Source organism: Dermacentor silvarum, chromosome 3, assembly GCF_013339745.2.
Source record: "Dermacentor silvarum isolate Dsil-2018 chromosome 3, BIME_Dsil_1.4, whole genome shotgun sequence".
In the NCBI taxonomy this organism is placed as follows: domain Eukaryota; kingdom Metazoa; phylum Arthropoda; class Arachnida; order Ixodida; family Ixodidae; genus Dermacentor; species Dermacentor silvarum.
Genome location: NC_051156.1, coordinates 188,856,186 through 188,877,699, shown reverse-complemented (window position 1 = coordinate 188,877,699; position 21,514 = coordinate 188,856,186). Strand labels below are relative to the sequence as shown.

General features: G+C 49.3%; 1 protein-coding gene across 1 annotated transcript in view; it reads left to right on the top strand.

The window, feature by feature from the left end:
• Positions 1-21,514, top strand: part of LOC119446290 (uncharacterized) — a 171,145-nt gene that overhangs the window by 103,877 nt on the left and 45,754 nt on the right. The window contains exons 2-3 of the mRNA XM_037710687.2: positions 6,117-6,240; positions 10,045-10,187. Coding sequence (XP_037566615.1) covers positions 6,117-6,240; positions 10,045-10,187 — 267 coding nt within the window. The remainder of the gene's footprint in view (positions 1-6,116; positions 6,241-10,044; positions 10,188-21,514) is intronic.

Below are 21,514 nucleotides of genomic sequence, written 5' to 3'. Positions count from 1 at the left end.
GTTCCTGTGTTTGCGTACCTACACCTGTGTGTCGTGGTTGAGGGAGCAGGGAAATTGGGCGAGAGAGGAAGGGGGAGGCAAGTGCGCGCCAGCGCTCAAGCAGCTATGGCAGTTTGACACGCAGAATCAAACACGGGGAAAGCCCGATTTTTCTGATAGTAAGCAATCGCCTAGTAACCTTCCTCCAACAACTACGAACCCTGCAGTTGATTTTTTTTTCCTGTCAGTAAGGGACTGCTTGTTATCTCACCCCAACGACTCCAAAGTCTAACGCCTTGTTTAACAACTTACCTTCGTGCTGGTGTTGCGAGTTTCCGTAGTAACGAAACACAGATCTGCACCTAGCATGTGGTATGAAAGCCATCCTATAATGGCAAACGTAAAAATGATCCAATGCTGGTTTGACGCCCAACTCCCAAGCGGCTTGTGCACGTTTATTCAAGCTAGCATGCGGTGCGTCGTAGTTTTTTTTTTTTTTTTAGCTTCACAACGTGCACAGCTTAGTCAATATAGTTTTCTGCTCACTACATAGGTAGTTTTTTTTTTTCGAAATAGTTCCCCTTCACAAACGTTGGTTACAAACCTGTTCCTTGTATACTTCAGAAACTCGCACGGCTCTTCTACTGCGTGTAGCTTTGCTCTCTTTTAAGCAGTTCGACGACCACTGAAGAACTCCTTGAATACTTTTTTTTTTACTTGTGTGTATGTATGTGTGGGCTTGCGTGCGCGCGTGTCAGTCTTTGCGTGCGTGCAACATTGCTTTCATCCTCGTGTTTACTTTGCCTTTATAACTTTTCGAGTTTTCCGCATCACTAAGCCAAAAAAGAGTAGCCATCTGCACACTACAGTAATTAGGTCTGCTTTCATGTATTCATTTCAAGAAAAAAGAGAAAATGTAAGGACTATTCCCGTTCGTAAGTTCATGCGGGAATGAAAGCGCGGAAGTTGTCAGTGACGCCGCGGGTTTGTCTTTTCATGAACAGACCTCAAAGAACGCCTCTGTATACCTCCGGACGAACTATACAAAGCACATCAACTACAGCATTAGCTCGGTCCACAAAGCCTCACCGCTGTCGTCCGCCCCTTTCAAGGTCACACGCGTTTAGCACTACATATACCGCACAGCTGCCAACAACGTAGTTGAAGCCTCGTGGTTCGCGACGCCACGATTTTTTTTTTATTGCGCTAGCAATTATATGGACACTTCAACCGGATTTCTGCCGTCGCCGTCGCCGTGAGGTTCCCTATAGATAAAATCTTCGCCGCGCGCCGTATGCCCGAGCGGAAGCGTGCGGGGACGCGCGCTATCACAGAGAGCGAATGCACTCAATCTCCCACGCGCAAGGAAGGAAGCGGGAAGCCAGCGCCGGAGGGAGCGGGGGGGGGGGGGGGGGGGGCGCACTTCTACTCTGCCAACAACCGCGCTCGTCGCTCGCTCGCACCGTCGCTTATCTCCCCACGGCTCTGACCTTTATGCGCCGTGCATTCGCCGCTCAGTTTCCGTTGAAGCGATAGACCGCGCGTACCTTCGCCCGTTGCTGCGGCGTATGCGCTTGCTGCCAGCGTTTTGACAGTCGTTGTCTGCAGTCATTCAGTGTGATCTATTCATGTTTGTTTGTGCGCGCTCACACCACGCTTGTTCAATCAGTTAGTAACAGTCGGGCCACATTTTCCAACGCACGCTACACATGCAATGCTGCCTGGGTCGGCAGTGCAGCGCTACAGGTGTGTCCCTTCGCACGCGCTGCCCACGGCAAGCGTTTCTCATCAACACCACCGTTTCACACGCGCCTTCTCGTGGTCATCGAGTCTCTCTTCATGTCAGTCTACTTGCGCCGCAGCACACCTGCTTACTTAATCAGCTCATGTTTACTACAATTCATATTGCTACAAAAGCCGCTCACCTTACTTCGTATGACATTGCTGTGTTGCTATCGCATTCATTGCTTCGCCCTTAGGGTGAAACTGTGACATTTTTTTTTTTCACGCTCCGGATTTCATTCTGGGAAACAACAGGTATGGAGGCTTCGTGCGGTCACCGGGCGCCCACGAAGAACAATTACGAAAACGTGCGGCGAACTCGACGCATTAACGCTATCGCGGTTGGTTGGACAATGCGTGGACTCCGCATCACGCCGGTTTGCGAAGACGCGCGGCGCGGTCGGTGGGGTATACCAGTGAATGGCGCACTATGCTCGGCCATTGTCGAGAACTCTCATCAAGGGAGTGAGTGACTCGCCCATATGCGAACTATTCCGGCGCCTCCTGCGGACAAAGTGCCCCGTAGCCTCATTAGCGGCGGAAGAGAAAGCAAGAGGGGGAGAACTGAGACTCACAGTGCTGTCCTCTCTTCTGGGAAAGTTTACACACACACACGAGCCTACGAATTCGGTCGCGTTCGGGAACCCGGCATTGTCTCGGCATTGTCTCCTTCTTTAGAGCGCGCCCTCCTGTGGAACTTGCGTCTGTCCCCGTCTCGTTTCCATTGCGAACCATTCTTTGTTCCTCACCAGGTCCAAGCCCCTTTGGCTGAATAGCGCGTTTCACTTCAGCATGCACTACAACCAACTGGCACCCAACGTTAGCCATATTTAACCACGCACACTTTGCGGCAGATGGGTAGGAAAGGGTGATACAGGTTCCTGTCGTGTCGCGTTTCGGGCCTCTCCGATACAATAAAATGGTGTCCACTGGTGTGATCTTAATCAGGATCGATTAGGCGGCGTAGCTGAATAAATTAGTGTTCGCGAGAGCCAATCCTGTCCGGTTTCTGTACAATTACGTGACCGTAATAGCGGCTGAGCCCCGGAATAACATGCCGGATACCAGCGGGAGTGGAAGTTGCCGTGAATTGCTTCCTTAGAGAGCTTATGGATAGACCCAGTGTAGGCTTCAAAGTCCGGACGCGCTAATTCTCGCCTTTGCACAGAGAGCAATCAAGTTGGCGGGGCACATACACTGCGAGCGCTGCAGCTGTCACTACCGATGCTTCAATGCTGAGAGGAATATATATCTCTTGGCAACCTTTAGAGAGGAAAATTTTCCCATGCTTGTGTGCGCATGGCCTCAGAGATCACGGATTATGTGGTGCGCAAAATCTAGTGTTCCCGGAAGGGCCATGATAGCGAAAGTAAGGGACTCATCACAAGTCTGTGAACTAATAGACCAGTGGTAGCATGATTTGTACTCTGGATGAGCGGCTATCGGGCGACGCAATCTCCGGCACTGACTACCAGATTAACGCGGCTTGTAGCAGCAGCACCACCACCACTTGTGCTTGCGCGCTCTTGTTTTAGATTTGCTTTCCTTGGCTTCATTTTTATGTATGATATTCAGGAAATCTTGGTGGTGCATTTATTTGGCACAGGCTACTTCTTTTCACAGAGAAACATAACTAGTGAAGGCTAGTTCGATAGCAGCAAAAGTAAGGATAGCAGTTTTACTGGTCGCATCAACTTGTAAACATTTGCTTGGTAACTAAATTAACAAGCACATGGCGTCACGCGCGCACAAGCAAACACGAACACATCTCACTCGATGACCGAGCACACTCGCTGTCAAAACGCTGGAGTGAGAAAGCGCGAAAGCAGCAGCGAGCGAATTGACCTCCGTGCTGCCTCTCGCTTCAGCGCGAGATAAGCGGCGAGAACACAGCGCACACGAAGCTATCAGCACTCGCCGCACTCTGTCCCCATCGCAGATAGCTTTCAAGATAGTGCCCGCGGCCGCGCCAAACGCAGCTGCCGCCGGAGTAGAACGCCCCCTCCTCCTCCCTCTCCTCCTCTTCCTCCCCGCTTTGCTCCCTTGGCGAGCGAGACTGAGCCACCATCGTTGGCTCACCTACGTACGCTTTCACTCGCACATACAGCACACGCCGCTCGGCGACGATGTTATCACCCTTGGGCTTTACACGGAACATCACGGCAACGGCGACGCTGACTTCAATGCTATTCCTTTCCATCGATTGTTACCATGAACTACCAACTCACTCAAACTTCTTACCCTGTTACCTGCTTCTCACGGCGGTGAGTCTGTAGCAATGGTCTGCACTGATGAACACTAGGTCTAACGTTCAATTTCCGACCACGACGTTTCTATTCCGGTGTGGTCGGAAAGCAAAAATAAAGAAGGAGAAGAAAACGAACGTGTGCAAAGTATTAGGCATAAGGTAAAGAAGCTCGACTAGGTCATGTTACTAAGTAGTTGACCTCTACAGCGTTCTCATAAAGAGAGAGCGCGAGTAATAGTTAAAAAAAGAGAAAAGAAGGGCGGCAACGTCGACTGTAGGAGCACGCATCTTTCCTGCTTCTCGACACTTAGCTAAAGTCGTACACAGGAAAAAGTAGGGGAGGAATTGTGATGAGTTCCAAACCCGCCTATCAAGTTTTGCCTACTATGCCTTCATTCCTTTGTTTGGAAAAGAAAAAAAAAACACAAAAATAAAAAAAAATAAAACGAAGCGAGTCAACTTCCTCATCTATACTTAGGAGTAAAGAATGGATTCTTGAAAAACTTTCCTCCCTAACAAATGGATGGACTCGCGACCACCGCGTAAACACCGCCGTTGTCCGGCCGGAATTAACCCCGGAACGTATAGGCCCTCCCGCCGAAGCGCTCATTGTTCACGGTCCGGTCTGCGGCCACCATTCAGGGCCCCCGATGATGAACGACTTGCGTACTCGGCCCTCCGCCATTAGCGCTGCATCCTCCCTTTTGTTTACCTGACTGCGCCAAAATGCTCCACGCGTGGTCGGGCCCTGTCTCCCGCAATCGCGTCAACGCCAACAACGCGAGAGCGCAGTCAGCTGCGCCGCATTGACGACCGTGTGCCCGGTTTGGCCGCTGTTTCGATCGCGCTCCGGTGTGTTTGTTCCGACCTCGCCCCGCTCGAGAGTTTGAACAACCGAATACCTAAACTGTATATATAGTTTACCCGACGAAAAGGAGGCACCGGCACGTGGCTTTCCTAAGTTGTGGAATGTTGCGGTCGGAGACAGCCCCGTAGCCGCGCTCGGGATATTGAACTGTCGTCTGCTTGTGATTTCTATACCCTTCAACCCTGCGCCGAATATGAAAGCGCCGTCAGAAGTTGATTGGTTCCGATTTTGCACCCGTGCGGACCGTCAATACTTGCCTGCTCGACTCTCCACGTGCCACCTCATTGTTCGAGCGGATGGTGTCGCCAGTAAAGCAGCCGCAAGGCTGCCTTTGTGATGATTAAATGTGTCTGCGTCGGACGGCGGTGCCCTCTTGTGTCGCGTCACATCGCGTTGTGAGCTCAGTGCGAACTATTCAACTAACAGTGGTGTCCGCATGCACTGCAGCTATCGTTGCACGCGCGTGGATGGGCGGCCTTGAAGATACCTTCATAGATGGCCGAAACATCACGTGTTTGTTAGGTGTAACGTAGTAGATCTACCTTTGTTGGTCTCCCGTTGTACTGAGCCAAAGCAGAACTTCTCTTGAAATGATGCCATCGCGTGGCCCCTTTCCGACAATTTCTTGCATTTCTTTGAAAAAACAAAACGCTCAAATCGGGGGCCGTTATTCAGCGCTGTACTCGTACATGTTCTAGTCACTTCAGCACAGCCCAGTCGATGGAGACGTGGACGTCTAACGAGCTTTTGCCGTGTTTCGTTAATTGACTTTGGAGATAGATAGATAGATAGATAGATAGATAGATAGATAGATAGATAGATAGATAGATAGATAGATAGATAGATAGATAGATAGATAGATAGATAGATAGATAGATAGATGATAGATAGAACTCTTAACTTCAGCTTTTGTCGTGGTTCGTTAATTGACTTTGGTGATAGATAGATAGATAGATAGATAGATAGATAGATAGATAGATAGATAGATAGATAGATAGATAGATAGATAGATAGATAGATAGATAGATAGATAGATAGATAGATAGATAGATAGATAGATAGATAGATAGATAGATAGATAGATAGATAGATAGATAGATAGATAGATAGATAGATAGATAGATAGATAGATAGATAGATAGAAATTAGCGTATAGTCCCATGATCAAAACTATGCGGACCAGGGGCTCTGCTAACCACCCTAACCTATCTATTCCATCTCTATGCCTCTGTGTCGCAGCGTCCCCTGTCGAGCGCTGCACCAACGACCAGTACCAGCGCTGCCTGGCGTCCCTGGAGAGCGTAGCCAAAGGCGAGGACATCACCCTGGTCACCAGCAAGAGGGAGCTGCACCACGTCTGCAGGTGCCTACCATCGCCTACCGAGGCTAATAAACATCGCAGACACTGTATAGAAACGATCGCTATAAATGTTGGTGTATATTCGTCAAGAGAAGGGCAGTTGTTCCAGGCTGGTGATTTAGTGCGACAAAAAGAAAAAGTCATACATCATGGCGTATAAGCATGAAAGCAACACGATTATGATGCAGTGCTGTAAATTGCTACTAGTGAAGGTGTGGAAATACGTTGGTGTAAATGGAGCCACGTCGAGAAGAACCAGCGAGGGCAAACGGAGCAAGTTAAGAGAGACCGAAGTACTCATGTCACGAATCACAAAGCAATTTTGCATAAAATGAATTCGCACAGCTGATAAGCAGTTCGCTACCACACGTGGAGCTGTAGTAGTTCGCATTAATAAATTAAAGAAAAACGGTACATGAAAAAAGTAATAATAAAGCACTTTCCTCATAGTCTGAGCAGCACCTCCTCAGGCGCTGCTCTGAGATAGGGATCGGACGAAACCGTCTACTACATCGCACACACAGTCCCTTTCCTCGAGAGAAGTTGCTACAACCTCGCTTACGTCCCATCACGTACGTCACCACATGTTTTCAGCGGCCAGGTGCATATAGCTACCTACAAAAGTCACTAGACTGCTATAGTGTCTACGGAGCTGAAAATATGACGATACACACTGCCTGTAACTGACAGGGAGGGCATGGATTAGCCCAATCTTCCTCCTTCTAGCTTCAAAGGGCTTTGTTATTTTGCAAGTTCCTCATTTTCAACAAGACATTGGGTTAAAAAAAAAAGCGACAATTTGCAATGATTCCGCACGTCCACATTAACCTATCGTTCTCGTGCTTTTAGAAAAACATAATTGACAATTCAGAAAAAATAAATACGTAAAGAACAACGTCACAAGAACGTCTTAAAGATTTGACAAATCCATGTAATACGATCTCAGCACCATAGTTCCCTCTAGAGAGAGAGAGAGAGAGAAGAGAGGAAAGGCAGGGAGGTTAACCAAATGCACGTCCGGTTTGCTACCCTGCACTGGGGGAGAGGTGATATATGGATGAAGAGAGAGAAAGAAGGGAATAGAGAGAGAGCACAGTTTCGCGCACATTTGAAGGTTCGCACCCAGTCTACAAGTTCCCTCTAGTGAGTTTTGTAGAAAGCACCGTGGCCAGCCGACGCTGCCGTGACAAGAAATGCAAAAAGACGCGCGCTTGCGTTCGAACGATACCCCGCGCTCAGCGGAAGTCGGTGAGGAGTGCAAAGCGAGGTCACCGCCGAGGCGAACTGCGAAAGTAACCGCGGCGATCAGCGCGCGTAGTGCGTATATGTATAGTACTACCGATAACGGGGGTGGTGGTGGCTGCTCGCAGACATCGATCCGCGCAGGCCTCGCGATGCAAAATCGCGCTCAGGACGGGTGGGCTGTTTCGGGGACGACGACGACCAGGACGATCTCGCGCTGCAGCGTTAAGAGGAGGGGAAGGGGGTCGTTCCGTGTGGCAGGTGCATGTCCCGTATCCTGACCGGCGCAAATGGCCGCCGCCGTGTGTGGTGCGCGCATTTGCGTGCGCCACCGAATGCGACCCGATCGCGTGACCGGTTGTTCGACGTCCACGGTGCATAAATCGCTTCGCGGCCCCGTCGGGGCCGCCAGCTACTATAGCCGATCTGATCGGCGATGCCGAGCCGCTACTTGGGGCTTCGCTTTCTTCTGCGCGTTTCCTCCGGGGCGGCGGCGGTCGCCCACTTTCCTCTTTTCCCTTTTACCTCTTCTCTTGTTTTCTTTTCTGACGCGATGGGGTCGTGAACTGAATATATCTCGAACGAGCAGCCACTGACACTTTGGAGTACCGAAAAAAAAATGAACCTTCGAAGCCTTCATGGTATCATCATCGTCCTTGCCATCACCATCAGCGCCATCATCAGGGTTATTTTAGTTAACTGTAGGGCCCGAAAACGTTTTCAGACGCGAAACCTCTTTCAGTTCGGTCCTATATACAGCGGGTCGCTTGCTAAAGCCGCATGTAACAGACATGTTACACTATTATTGCGAAAGCAATTTAATGGACACTCCAAGCGGATTTCTGCCGTCGGCGTCACCGTGAGGTTCCGTATAAAGTCCAACGGCGATGAAATCGTCGCCGCGCGCCGTATGCTGTATGTGCGAGTGAAAGCGCGCGAGGGACGCGCGCTTTCACGGGGAGCGAACGCACGGCGGAGAGCAAACGCGACATCTTCCGTCGCGCGAAAGGCTGTAGGGGGACGGGAGGGAGGGAGGGGAGGCGACGTTTAGCTGCGGCACCAAATGCGTCTTTATATAAAAATGTTGCGAGGCGAGAAGGTGGTAAAGACTTCCGACGCTGCTCGACGAGTGTCCCGTTCTGATCTCGTCTAAAACCTCCGAGCCGCCGCCAGAGGCACCGGCAACAGTCACCAACGCCGCGCGCGTTCGGTGCGAACGCGGGCAAAACGCCGACGGCGTCGGCAACAGTTCTGCGCGTTGCTGGTGCTGCTGCATGTCCAAGTTTATACAACTGATAAAACTACTATCCTTACTCCGTATGGCTCTCTACTAATTTGCTATCGCAATTGATGCTTCGCCTTTCGGGTGAAACTGAGACATTTTTATAGCTTATATCTTCGCAACCGAAATACCCATGCACCTAACTTTGGTATCATTGTGTAGAGGAAAGAAGCTGTTTTTCTCGATCATGCATGTGTCGCATGCGCGGATGGCGTCGTTGTCGCGCAACGCATGACGCAATCCGAGCTAAATATGCCTAGCGCGCGGCGTTCGGAGAGCCCCCCTCCCTTCTGCTCCGCTGGCCTGCGGTTTCCCTCTCCCATGCAGCGCGCGATTCGGCGTTGGGCCGGTGTATGCCCCGTACCTGGAAGACGGGATTCTCTTTTGTGCTGAAGAACACCACTCGAACACTTGCACGTGTCCATGTTCGACGCGTGAATGTCCAGGAATGCCACAAGGTCAGCGCGCGGCGTCTCCATCTGCCCCCGGAAAGTCAATCATCAATCTCCCAGTCATCAATCTCCCAGGACCAGAGTCGCAACACCTAGAGCCTATACACCTGCTCTGGCACGCACAATACATTCACGAACCGCCAACACTGCGGCTGCGTCCGATTGCACACGCCGACTGCACCAGCCTATCCGATTTTGTTCTATTTTTTTCTGAGAGGCCAAAAGCGTAACACTGCCTCAACTAAAGGGCTGATTTTCGTGCATGCCCGAAATGCGGCTCTCCTTTCTCGACAGAGACGAGAGGAAGCGCATGCCGGCTGCGGTCGCACCAGAGACGCGTTTCGATTGCCTCCGCGAGGTATGCGGGCCTATCCGAACAGAGCCCTGACCCAGAGAGTTCGCGAATTCGAAAACCGAGCACACCGGCGGTCAGTCGATTCACGCTCCTATTATAGTCACCGCATTCACACTGATACTGACCGATGATGCTGTTGCAAGAGGAAACTTCACTTCCGAATCGAACTGTTCCAGCTCGGCCAGACCGCAGTGGATCGCGAGGCCGGGATAACGACTGGATGAAAAAAATAAGAAGAAAACAGATTTCTCGCATGGCCGCCCGAAGCTTTGCGTGTTTTCACCTGTCATTGCTTACGCTCAGTTTTCGAGGATATATTCGGGGTCGGTGAGAACGCCGCGGTGAATGAGTAGCAATATTCAGTTTCCCCACCTGAAAGTTATTCTGACGTGCGCCGACTCTAGCGTTTTCTCGAAATACGATTATGACTTGGCGTAATGCCGAATGCTTTTCTCTCCCTGCCGTTGCTGACGCAGGAAGCTGAAGCGCGTGGTGGACTGCGTGGACGAGCACACGGCGCAGTGCTTCGACGCGACGTTGCAACGCCTCTTCAACCAGGTGGTGGCCGGCGCCAAGGAGACCATCGCCGAAGTATGCCTGCCGGGAGACACACAGGACGGTGGGCCTTTGCAGCTAATCAATATCTGTTTGCTAGATTGCGGTTTTATACGTATATACTGATGCGCACTTGAGCGGCGCTCCTGAGAAAACACGCTCACACAAACACGAATGATTTGTTGACCTGTACATCATCATCGTTAGAGTTTGCGTGGCCGTGTTTTCTCAAGTGCAGCGCTTAACTAATCATTGATTAGGTTTAGCAGGGAGAAAACGCCCGTCTCTCGTGCATTGAGGGCACGTTAACGATCCCCTGGTGGTCAGAATTAATCTGGAATCCCGCACTACTGCGTGCCTCATAATCAAAGCGTGGTTTTGGCACGTAAAACCCCACAATTCAATTCATGTGTGCGGTGCTCTTCCATACCTGTCGTGCAGAGCCTGTGGCTTCGGTCCTGGCCTGTGGCAAGTTAACTTTTCTCTCTCTCAGTTCCGTCGTCCCTGCCAAAATTGTCTTATTGAAAACAAGCTTATCCTTCCCTTACAACTATTGAAAAACACTATTTCTCAAAATTCAAGAAAGAACTTCATTTTATGCATTCTTGGCTCGCGGTCTATAGGGCTTCCTGTGAGTGCAGACCCTCACAAAAAGAAAAATTTAAGGTATACTGGGAACAAGAGCCGTGCGTTCAACCTGTCAATCACTTGCCGATGATCGAGTGCCAGCAGAAACACGTCTTAAGTCTTCTCGGAGCCTGCAGACAACCTTTCAGGCCTCTTCGTGTGAGGGCGAGGTCTCGGTAGCTCAACGGGGCGATACATGATCAAATAAAGCTCGTGTTTTGAGAGAATGTAGACGACCGGCATCGAAAAGGTCGCTACGTGTCCTATTCCAGTAAACGGCCAGTTGACTCCACCGATTGGAGCACAGCGCCGCTTCTCAACTGACTAAGACACTGGTCTTCCATGACACTCCTCGGAGGCTGCTTCCACTAGGAACTTCTGGAAAAAATCACCTTCACTACAGCGCATTAGACTGGACGCATAGAGCATCTGGTCACGATATAGTTACGTCGGAGACTACTGTAAAGTATGATCGAGACGCTATGACCAGTTCAGTCGAGTGGGGGTGCTGTCATCGACTTTCTTGAGTTATTGGAAGTACAGGTAGACAACCTGGAATCGTAAAAAAGAAAGTGAGAAAAACGATAAATTGGCTAGAATAGATGGAAACAAAGTGTTTTACCAAGACGGCAATAGAGAAATCTTAGTTAATTTGTACCATAACAGAAGAGGCAGTGCTTTGCTATCTTGAAGCCCAAGCTGTCTGACCGAGGGCGAACACGTACGAGAGCAAATGGGTGCAATCGTATAATGCATTTGTCTGCTTCAGCAAAGACTCACAGACGACAAAGACAGAAGGGAAGAGGTGGAGACTAAGTTGCTACAGCAATAGGTAGCTTCACGATATGGAGATATAGTTTTTAATGTGGAGAAAGAAAGTAAATATAGGGGTAGCGGCAATACATGTTATAAAACCTCACTAGCTCAAGAAGGCGAACTGTCGACTGCTGGTCACCACTCTGTTTCAAAGGGGAACGTCGTTAGAAATCGTCATCATTGAGTCAAGCTGGTGTTCCGATTGGAGGGTTTTTCTATATATATGCTGGAGTTAGTCAGCGCCCACCCAAAGGGCGTAAGAAAGGCAAAAGAGACGCCCCCTGCCCCTGCATTTCCTCCTCCCCTTCCATCAAGTTCCACAAAGTGACGTGCCGTCACGCGGCGCTTCAAACAAGCTCGGCAGCAGTCTCTTGCGAAACTCAAAACACTGATGGAAAAAAGAAGAAAAAAGAAACAATAAAGAAAACAAGAGCCTCCTCTATGATTGACGTAATTTAATGCGCGGTCGCGATCTAGAATCGCAACATTCTGATAGGCGAACTCGAGTTGCGTAAGCTTGAACGCGTGGCAGTCCTTGCTTGAAAAACAGATAATAAAAAGAAAGAAAATAATCACCGCCCCTTCCACTTCGTGAAGACGGTCGAACAGCGAAGCTGTGTTAGTTACAGCGAGTGTTACATGTGCATGGGTTGCACGTGATGTAATTGCGTAAACACAAGTAAACACAGATCCACGACAGAAACTTCTATTATATTGAAGCATTCCGAGGTGAGAAGAGGCAGCGACTTCCGACGCTACTCGAAGAGTGTCCAGTTCTCTGGTCGAAACCTACCGAGCCGCCGCCAGAGGCATCGGCTGCAGTCACGGAAACACCTCTTATCGCATCTCCTCCTCGCACCCAGCGCGGCCTCTTATTGGTCGCCTCCTCCCCACTGGGCGCGCCCTCTCATTCGTCGCCTCCTCCCCCAGCGTGCCTCTCCTCGTATGCTGGTCACGTGACCTGCCCTCCCCCGGCGCGGCTCTCACCCTCTCCTGGTCACGGGACCTGCGTGATGCCGGACAGATGGCGAAGGCTCGACTAAGAACAGCTCCGCTGTTAAAAAGTAAATTGCGACATTCGAAGTGGCCGGTCGATCTAAGTATTTTCGAAGAATGGGCGCCGATCAGTTAACCGCAGCAAGCGCTGGGAGTTTTCCTCTATTTTCTTCGGCAGTATACACGAACACGTATTATATATAGCCGACAGACAGTGAAACCAAAAAAAGCACCGAGAAGATGATAACTTCCTTTAATTGAAATGGAATACAAGGTTCGAGCCACGTTGTGCGCACCATCTAATTTAGTACATCCGACTGCTTTCTATGATTCCTTTTTTATGCTTATGAACATTTACTATTCAATAACGGCAGTTCAGTTTCACAATTAGTGCGAGAAATGTTGATGGTTGCATCACAGTCATCCAACGGAACGACGCTTCAACACGTCTGCTAGGCTCTACGTTAAGCTTAACAGAATTCTTTTTTCCCTGACACACACACACGCGCGCGCGCGCGCCTGAGATAGTCGCGAAAAGAAACGGGGGGAGGGGGACAGGGGGGTAGGAGATGCCTCTCCGAATGCTTGATGCGAGCGCTTCCGATCTTTATAACGCCTTTCCATTCAAGGAACTAGGACAAAACGAGGGGAACAATACCATGGCTTACAAAGCAAAGTTTGGATCCCCACGGTCGAAATTTGAAACCACTCTTCTTAGTGGAGTGGGCTACCAATCAAAAGCTGGAACGTTCACGATAGCTGTCATACAATGAACGCTTGGGCTCGCAAATCTCTCTTTCTCTTTCTTCCTACCTGAAGCTCGGGTTTCCAGCGGGAACTCTGAATACGAAGCGCGAGTACGAAATGCGATGCTGGCGATTTATAGTCAATAATGTTAAGGCGAAGCTATGCATTGCGATGCTTGCTTGGACGAGAACTCGCATAACCATCAAGTAAAACTATATTTGACGTAACGTTATACTGAGGATGAAAAAAAATTCACCGACGATTACCATACTCCCTAATGCGAAATTTGAGCGCGGCACGTCTTTTCATTTCGCGATATATTGGCTGGCGTGGACAATCTGTCTCGTGTGGCACGTCGCAAACGGAGCGAAGTGTGGCGCGACTGCCCCGCTCATCGGGAGATCGCGAGAGGCAGCGCGTGGGTGACGCGTGGGCGCGATTCACAGCAGCCGCTGCAGACAGACCTCCCAGACGACGCGCGCTGCTCTGGCGTCAACTCGTAGCCATCGTCGCCAGACTACGCTTTTCTTCTCACGCATTCGCCATACCCTCCTCCTCCTCTTTCCGCCTCATGATTCCGCTGCACCCTCCTCCTCCGCTTTTCTCCTTGCGTCTTTCATCCCCCGCTGCGCTCCGCGTTCGCTCGGTTACGCTGACGCTTGCCGCACGAACGGGCGGCTAAGAGCTGCGCTCTAAAACAAAACAAAAATTAAAAATAGTGCCTTTCCTTCCCGATAGTATATTTCGCGCTTGCAGTCTACTCGTGACGTGACTGTAAATTTAAATGTTTTCTTTATACAGTGACGTGGACACGATTACGCTGCGCTATGAATCAGTAAGCGATAAGGACGCAATTAGGAACAGGAGGAGGTTACGGCCGTGGAGTGAAGGCTTGAGTCACGTAGAGAACGGCGCGCGACGCTAAAACAACTTTTTTAATGGTTGTTTGTTCCGACTTCGGCCCTTTATCGCAGTTCGTTCCGTATTGTTAAATTACCATCGAAAGACTTCTTAGTTTGTGCATGACTGTTGCTGGCGTACAGCCTAGTATTATGCACAAGGCTAAAGAAAGGAAGGCGAAACGAAGAATTTAGTCAGTCGCATGACGTCTTGCTTGCTTTGTGGCTAGGTTCCTAATTATATAGTCCTGCGCGCCGATGGTATAGAAGCGGTTAGGCCTTTTTCTATGTTGCACACGCCCGTCGCAATGGACGAACCGTATACCTGCCTTTGGCCGTCATGAGTCTCTGACCACCAGTTATACAACGGCGATTGTTGAAGAATTGGCAATGAGTGTACGTTAAGAGCGAAGGGAGGTACGCTCCTCTCAGAGTCTGCGCGGATTTGCAAAACCCCTATCACAAATTGTCAACCTCCAAAGATGTGCGATGTCGCATTGGTCAGTGCATCAGGTTCCAACTGCACATTGGCGCAACCACCTGAGTTCATCCTCACGGGTAGAGGTCGGCAAAGCTTTGCGTACTATTAACGCCACAGCGTTAAGAGCCCCGTGTCGCAGAAACTCCGGCGTCGGCGTTCGCGGCTGAGAAAATCGGCTGAGCCTGCCTAATGCGTTTTGGACACGCGCGTGCCTCGGAGCAACAAAAAACAATTAATAAAATAATAAAAAAGGTCCTAGGTCATTTACACTTCCATATGACTGCTTATATTTTAACGCGATAGCGTTAAGCGATAGCCCCGTGTGGCAGAAAATCCGGCGTCGGTGTCGGCGTAAGCATTGGCGTCCGTGGAATCCGTGGCGGAGAAATTCATCCCGAACCACCCCAACCACACAGGCCCTCCGCGTGGCGCAAGGGGTTAGTGAACAAAAATTGAATTTCTCTAAGTGAAATTTGTCAGAAAAATCGTTAAGTACGACTTAACTACAACCTACAGAAATGGGTAGCATCGGACTGTAATTTGAATAGACCAGAAAAAAGCCTAATAAGCAGTCAAGGATAATGCTATGGCGTTTCACTCTTAAATGCGAAGCTTAAGCGTCCTCCAATTCTGATGGTGCGCGGCTCAAGCAAACAACGCTTACGCAACAATTCTGGCTTGCTTACGGGGGTATTTTCTTTCAAGATGTATGGTTTGTACAGTTATAGCTTACGGAATATTGAAACAACGATGGCACCGATGCCTACTCATAAATAAAAATGCGATGCACGGGGCCCCATAACGCTATCGCGTTCCACTCTTGAAGGTGAAGCTTTAGCGTCCTGCAATTTTTGCGATAGCCATTATATGGACGCTCCAGGCGAAGTTTCCCCCCTCGTCGTCGCCGTGATGTTCCGTATAAAGTCTCACTGCGATAACATCGCGGCCGCACACCGTATACTGCAGGTTCGAGCGAAAGTTTGAGAGGGTGAGCCGAGAAGGATGGTGGCTTAATGCGGTGGTGTCTTCCCGCGATCGCAAGGGAGGAAAGCGGCGAGGGTGTGCACCGTCTTCTCATGCGCGCAAGAGGGAGGGGAAGATGGGGAGAGGTGCGCGCGCAAGGAGAGGGGGTGGAAAGGAGCAGGATAGTGCGCAGCTCCTCTTCTACTCCAGCTGCGGTGGCTGAGCGCGGCCGCACGCGTCCTATCGTGCAGGCAATCTGCGCTGAGTTCGAAAACTATAGCCGACCGGGGATAGCTGATGGCTTCGTTTGCGCTGTGTCTCGCGCGCCCACTTCGCATTGAAGCGAGAGGCTGCACGTAGGGGAATTCGCTCGCCGCTTCTGCCGCTCTTCATCACGCCAGCGTTCTGACGGCGAGTGTCCGCGGTCATCAAGTGAGATGTGTTCGTGTTGGCCTGTGCGCAGGTGACAAATAACGTTCTGGTTAACTTAGTAAGCGAATGTTTACAGCAATTTATGCAGCTGATAATGCGACTAACCTTACATTGTATAGCTATCTTATAATTTGCTATCGCAATCAATGCTTCGCCTGTGTGGCGAAACTGTGCCATTTTTTCGCAGTGTAGGTGGTGTCCATCAGCCGCGGCTGCCTCTTAGGGACAGAAACAGATCTCGAAGTCTATGCTTTCACATGCTGCATGCGTCGGAAGTTATTGCGCAGCCGGGAACACGTAATACCCGCCACATTTTAACCACCAGCTATGGCGAGGGTGATGCTGAGACTGAAGAGTTAGTCTGACAACGACGAGGATAAAATGGCGACGACGGCCTAGCAGAAAGGGCGGAACGGCAGACGGACATAAACAACCTTTTTTCCAAATTTAAACTGTTGTCGGAGTAAAAGAAATCTGTGCCAAAGCAAACTTGCAAACTCGGACAGTACCGATATCTGAACCGCAAACACTGTTAATTTTCTTTGTTTCCTTACTGAGCTCAGCTTCGTATGCACGGCGCATGTTTGCAGGCACCACGCAAACTGCTTCGCAAGCGTTCGTCGTGTTCATCTTCCAATCACATGTCGTGCATTCTTATAATGAGCTTTACTTGCACAAAAAGTGCTGACCGCCCATCGATATAGCTCGGGGCCGTTCGGCACTTTGTTTAATTTGAAAACTCGCAGGTAACTCTCCCTACTCGTGTCTTTCTTTCTTTCTTTCTTGCTTTGTTTCTTTCTTTCTTTCTTTCTTTCTTCAAGTTTTATTACGCGTAATGTTCCGCCGGCGCAGCCTCCAATCTGTTCCTTTCCTTTACGTCACGGGACTGGTCCCGTTAGTGTATTCCTTCTTCTTTATTTCCGGCAGCCTCTTTTTTTTCGGCGTCCACGCACCAGAATGCCACCGCTATACCAGAGCCGCAGGACATGCACGCATGTTATATCTTCGACATGGATCTGAGGTATCTGTACACACTAGCAGCACAGTGAGAAAGTGCAAAGTAAACGCACAAAGAGAAATGTGCTTTGGGCGCAACTTGTACAAACAAAGTGGTCACAGAAATGACATAGTGCGAAGAAGAGTCTCCCTTTTCCACCCACCCAAAGAAAAAGAAGTTAAGAAAAGCCTTAAGAAAGAAATAAGGAAGAAGAGGAAGAAAGAACGAGAGAAAGAAACAAGGAGTGATATAGAAGCTCCTAGATGATTGAAATTCTAGCCTCGCCACCGCGCTGCAGCCGACAGGTGGCTCATGTTTCGTAAACACATCCCTGCCAGGCTTTCAGGCGTGTTTTTTTAAGAGATTGTGAATTTCCCAGAAACACACAACGGCGGCGGCTAGAGGCGTGACGCGACGCTTTGTAAATCTGCGAAGGTCAATATTGGCTGCCCCTCAGAAAGGGGTGGGAATGGAGCTTTTCCTGTTGCGTCGTAGTATTCGTTGTTGCTGCTGATGCCGTCATTGTCATTGCTTTCTCTCGCTTCTTCTTCTTTTTCTTTTTTTGGGACGAAGCTTTCCCAGCAAATTACATGCTCCAATCATTATTTTTTTCGATGCGATAATGCTCGATCATGTCATTGTTTTTTTTTTATTTGTCTTGCACAAAAAAAACATACAAGTACAAAAAGTTGCGCAGATCCCACGCACCATGGGAGTCGACGTTATGCGAAGCATTTTGGAGGCAGCTGGCTATGAAGCATTGTTTGGGGTTTCACAGAGCGTTACCAGGTTGACCAATATGTTTCTGTGAATCCAGTATTTGTGGGTGTGAGGCGAGTACAGCGAACTAGAATTAACGAGAGAGTGCGTGTGTGTGCCGACAGCAGCAGGACGGCGACGATGATAACGATGCTTGCACGATTCCTACGAACGATCAGATTGATGTGAGCGAGCGGCATGGAGGCGCGAAGTGGGTGGGAAACACAAAAACCGATTGCTCACTGACAGCAGAACGTTGTATCACTTTGAAGGCACAAATGGTTTACTTGATGGCGATACTGTAGTACAAGCTGAAGCCCGTGCCCTTTAATAGCCATTCGGACGAGTGGGGTTATGCAGCTGCTTGCCTTCGCAGAGCCGTGATGACGCTGCCATAGTGGAATTCGATGCCGCGTTGTCGTACTCGGACGCTGTGTCCATCAGGGAAGAGCATGCCTCTATGTTTCATTAAGGGGCCTGGTGACGACTAGAAGGGTCGCGAAAGTCCGGTACGAGCTTTGGGAGGGACGAGGTGGCGGCGCGTTGCTGTCCGGTGCTCGGAAATCAACGCTCATGAGAATCTTGCTTTTCAACCGTGGTTTGAATGGATGCAATCGCCATCCGGTGTTCTGATGCCGAGATGCCGGGATCTTCTGACGGATGCCACCTGGCCCGAGCGCAGATGGCGCGCGAGAATTAGAGGCGAGAGTCGGGTTACCAAGCTGGAATGACGATGCAACGGTCATCACGGCATCACGAACACGAGCATACCTATACGGGGTGTTTTATTTTTTTTTTTTTTTTTTTTTTTAGCTGCACCAAACTTTCGAAAATTGCCTGTGGCAGTTCACACAATTCTAACCCTTCATCTAAATTACTCAATGAGCCGGCCATTACTTCTGCGAGAAATCGAAATGCTTAATTGAGTAATTAACTTCGTTCATTAATTACATTACGACACCTATTTCAATATACGAATTGTAGCCGGTGAGAGAGAGAGAATTAACTTTATTAAAGGTCCTGAAGGGGCCTGCGAACCCCTTACGAGGGCCGGCCCGGTGGCTCCGCCCATTTTGGGACTGGGATTCGGAGCTCGCCAGCCACCTGTTGGGCCTACTGAACGGCCTGGTGTTGAAGGGCCCTGTCGGGGCTCCTGAGGTGGTTGATCCAGTCGTCCTCGGTGGCAGGAGACCCGAAGCTAGCGTTTAGCGTGGGACACTGCCACAGCATGTGATTTAAGTCGCACTTTGGATTTTGGCATTTAGGGCATTCTGGCCTTATATCTGGGAGGTATTTGCTGCATATATAGGGGTTGGGGTAACTCTGCGTTTGCAGCAGTCTAAGCGTTGATTGTTGTGCTTTATTTAGTGTTGGGTGAGGTGAGGGGAATTCCTTTCTAGATAACTTATAGTGCGAGCAAATCTCGTGATAGGAGAGGAGGGGCTCCCGGTGCGCGTTGGGGGTTCCCGGCCGGTGAGCCGGCCTGCGTCCCCGCGCGGCTCGTAAGCTCTCGCGCGAGGTTATGGGCCAGCTCATTACCGTTGGGGACCCCTGGTTGAACGTTGAGGCCTTCATGCCCCGGGAACCAGTGGATGTGCTTGTCTACGTTTATTTGAGCGGATGCTAAAATGCTTAAGGCCGCCTGGCATAGTGTACCGCGGCGGTATGCCAGTGCAGCGGGTTTGGAGTCGGTAAATATTGTGTCGCGCTGAGGGAGGGCTAAAGCAAGGGCAATGGCCACTTGTTCGGCCTCGCAGGCTTTCTTTGTTTGTATGGTAAGAGCATTGAGGGCTGTCCCGTCAGGGGCGACCGCCGCAGCCGCAAAGTAGGGTTTGTCTGCGTATTTAGCGGCATCTACGAAAGCCACTTCTGTCGCGTGTAGGGTGGCCGCTTTTAGTAAGGCACGAGCGCGTGCCCTTCTTCGAGTCGGATTATGCACCGGGTGCATATTCCTGGGGAAGGGTAGTACTGTGATTTTAGCGCGAAGGTGTTGCGGTAATGGTGTTGGATCGTTGACTCGAGTTGGGATAGGAAAACTTATGTGTGAGAGGAGGTCCCGGCCCGCAGCTGTCGAGGACAGGCGTATGAGCTGGGACATTCTTTGTGCTTCTGTGATTTCATTGAACGTATTATGTACCCCAAGGCATAGCAGGCGCTGCGTGCTTGCCGTCATGGGTAGACCAAGTATTCGTTTCGTGCATTTTCGGATGAGGTTGTCCACTTTAGCTGGTGAGTTGGAACGAATTCTCAGGACTACACCAATTGCGAGATATCAATTTTCGAAGTGCCCGACTAAATGCAGTTACTTATGTGCTTCAATGCATAAAACAGCCTTTTCTTACAAAAGTGGAACCGTGCATTTTACCGCAACTTTTACGGCACATATCTCGAAACCACTTTCATCCTCAGAATTCCTTCCAAGTCGATATGCCTTGCAAGCTCACTAGCTACAAATCGTAGATCGAAATATGCGCCGTAAAGTAATTAATAGAGAAGTTAATTAGCGAAATTATGTTAATTATTCAAATAAGCATTTTTATTTCTCATAGAAGTAATGGCCTCCTCATTGAGCAATTTAAGTCAAGGGTTAGAATTGTGCTCTTTTTCACTGCATTTTTTCAAACTTGGTGCAGCCAAAAAACGCCCTATGTAGTCATCGGCCCAAGTTAGTAGACAGCTTCGTACCCAGGGTCGGCCTAAGTTCTTGTCATGGTAATATCATGTTGTGCATGCATGTCATGACATTCATGGGAATCGTGTCACGGCTTGACATACAGATCATTGCATTCATGTCAATTATTTTATGACATACATGGCATGGCTTGCCATTACACCACATGCGTGTCATTCAATCGATTATAGCACGTCATCGTATTTATGACATTCATGTCAGTTACATTTTCTAACAAGTTCTATATCAGGATGTTCATGACATGAGTGAAATGGCATGACATGCATGTCATGACGAGATTCTCAAGAATGACAAAAATGGCATGAGGCAATGGCGTCGTGGTCATTTCTTTAACTGAATATGCATAAGGATATGTGTGGTGAGACACGCGTGCATGACATGACAAGAATGACGTGCAATGCCATTACTGTCATGTCATGTATTTATCGCATTCATGTCGGGACACCTATGTCATTCATGTTATGACATTTATGGATATCATTTATATACATATATATATTGAGTTAAAGAAACGACCATGACAGCATCATTTAATTCATCATCATCATTATTTATTGGACCCTTAAAGGCCCCTTGAGGGGCATTACATAAGAGGGAGGGGTGGTGCAGCGGTAAAAAAAAACAGCAGAAAACATGATCAGCGTGAAGCGAAATGACATTTTGCGTGGGAGTGATATCACAGAAAACGTATGTACGCAGAACGCTCGAAAAATAATATATTCATTACCTAAATGTTTAACAAGTAACAATAATTATGAACATACATAAACGTCACATACACATATTTAAAAGGGTGATGATGCGTGGGCGGAGTATTAACGTGATTATGAGCAAAAGCGGTTCACATACTATGTGTGGCATACCATTTATGTCATGACATACACGCCATGACAAGCATGTGATGTCATTGCTGTCATGACATGACACGCGCTAGTATGTCTTGTCATTCATGTCATGACGCACATGACATGTCATAAAATTC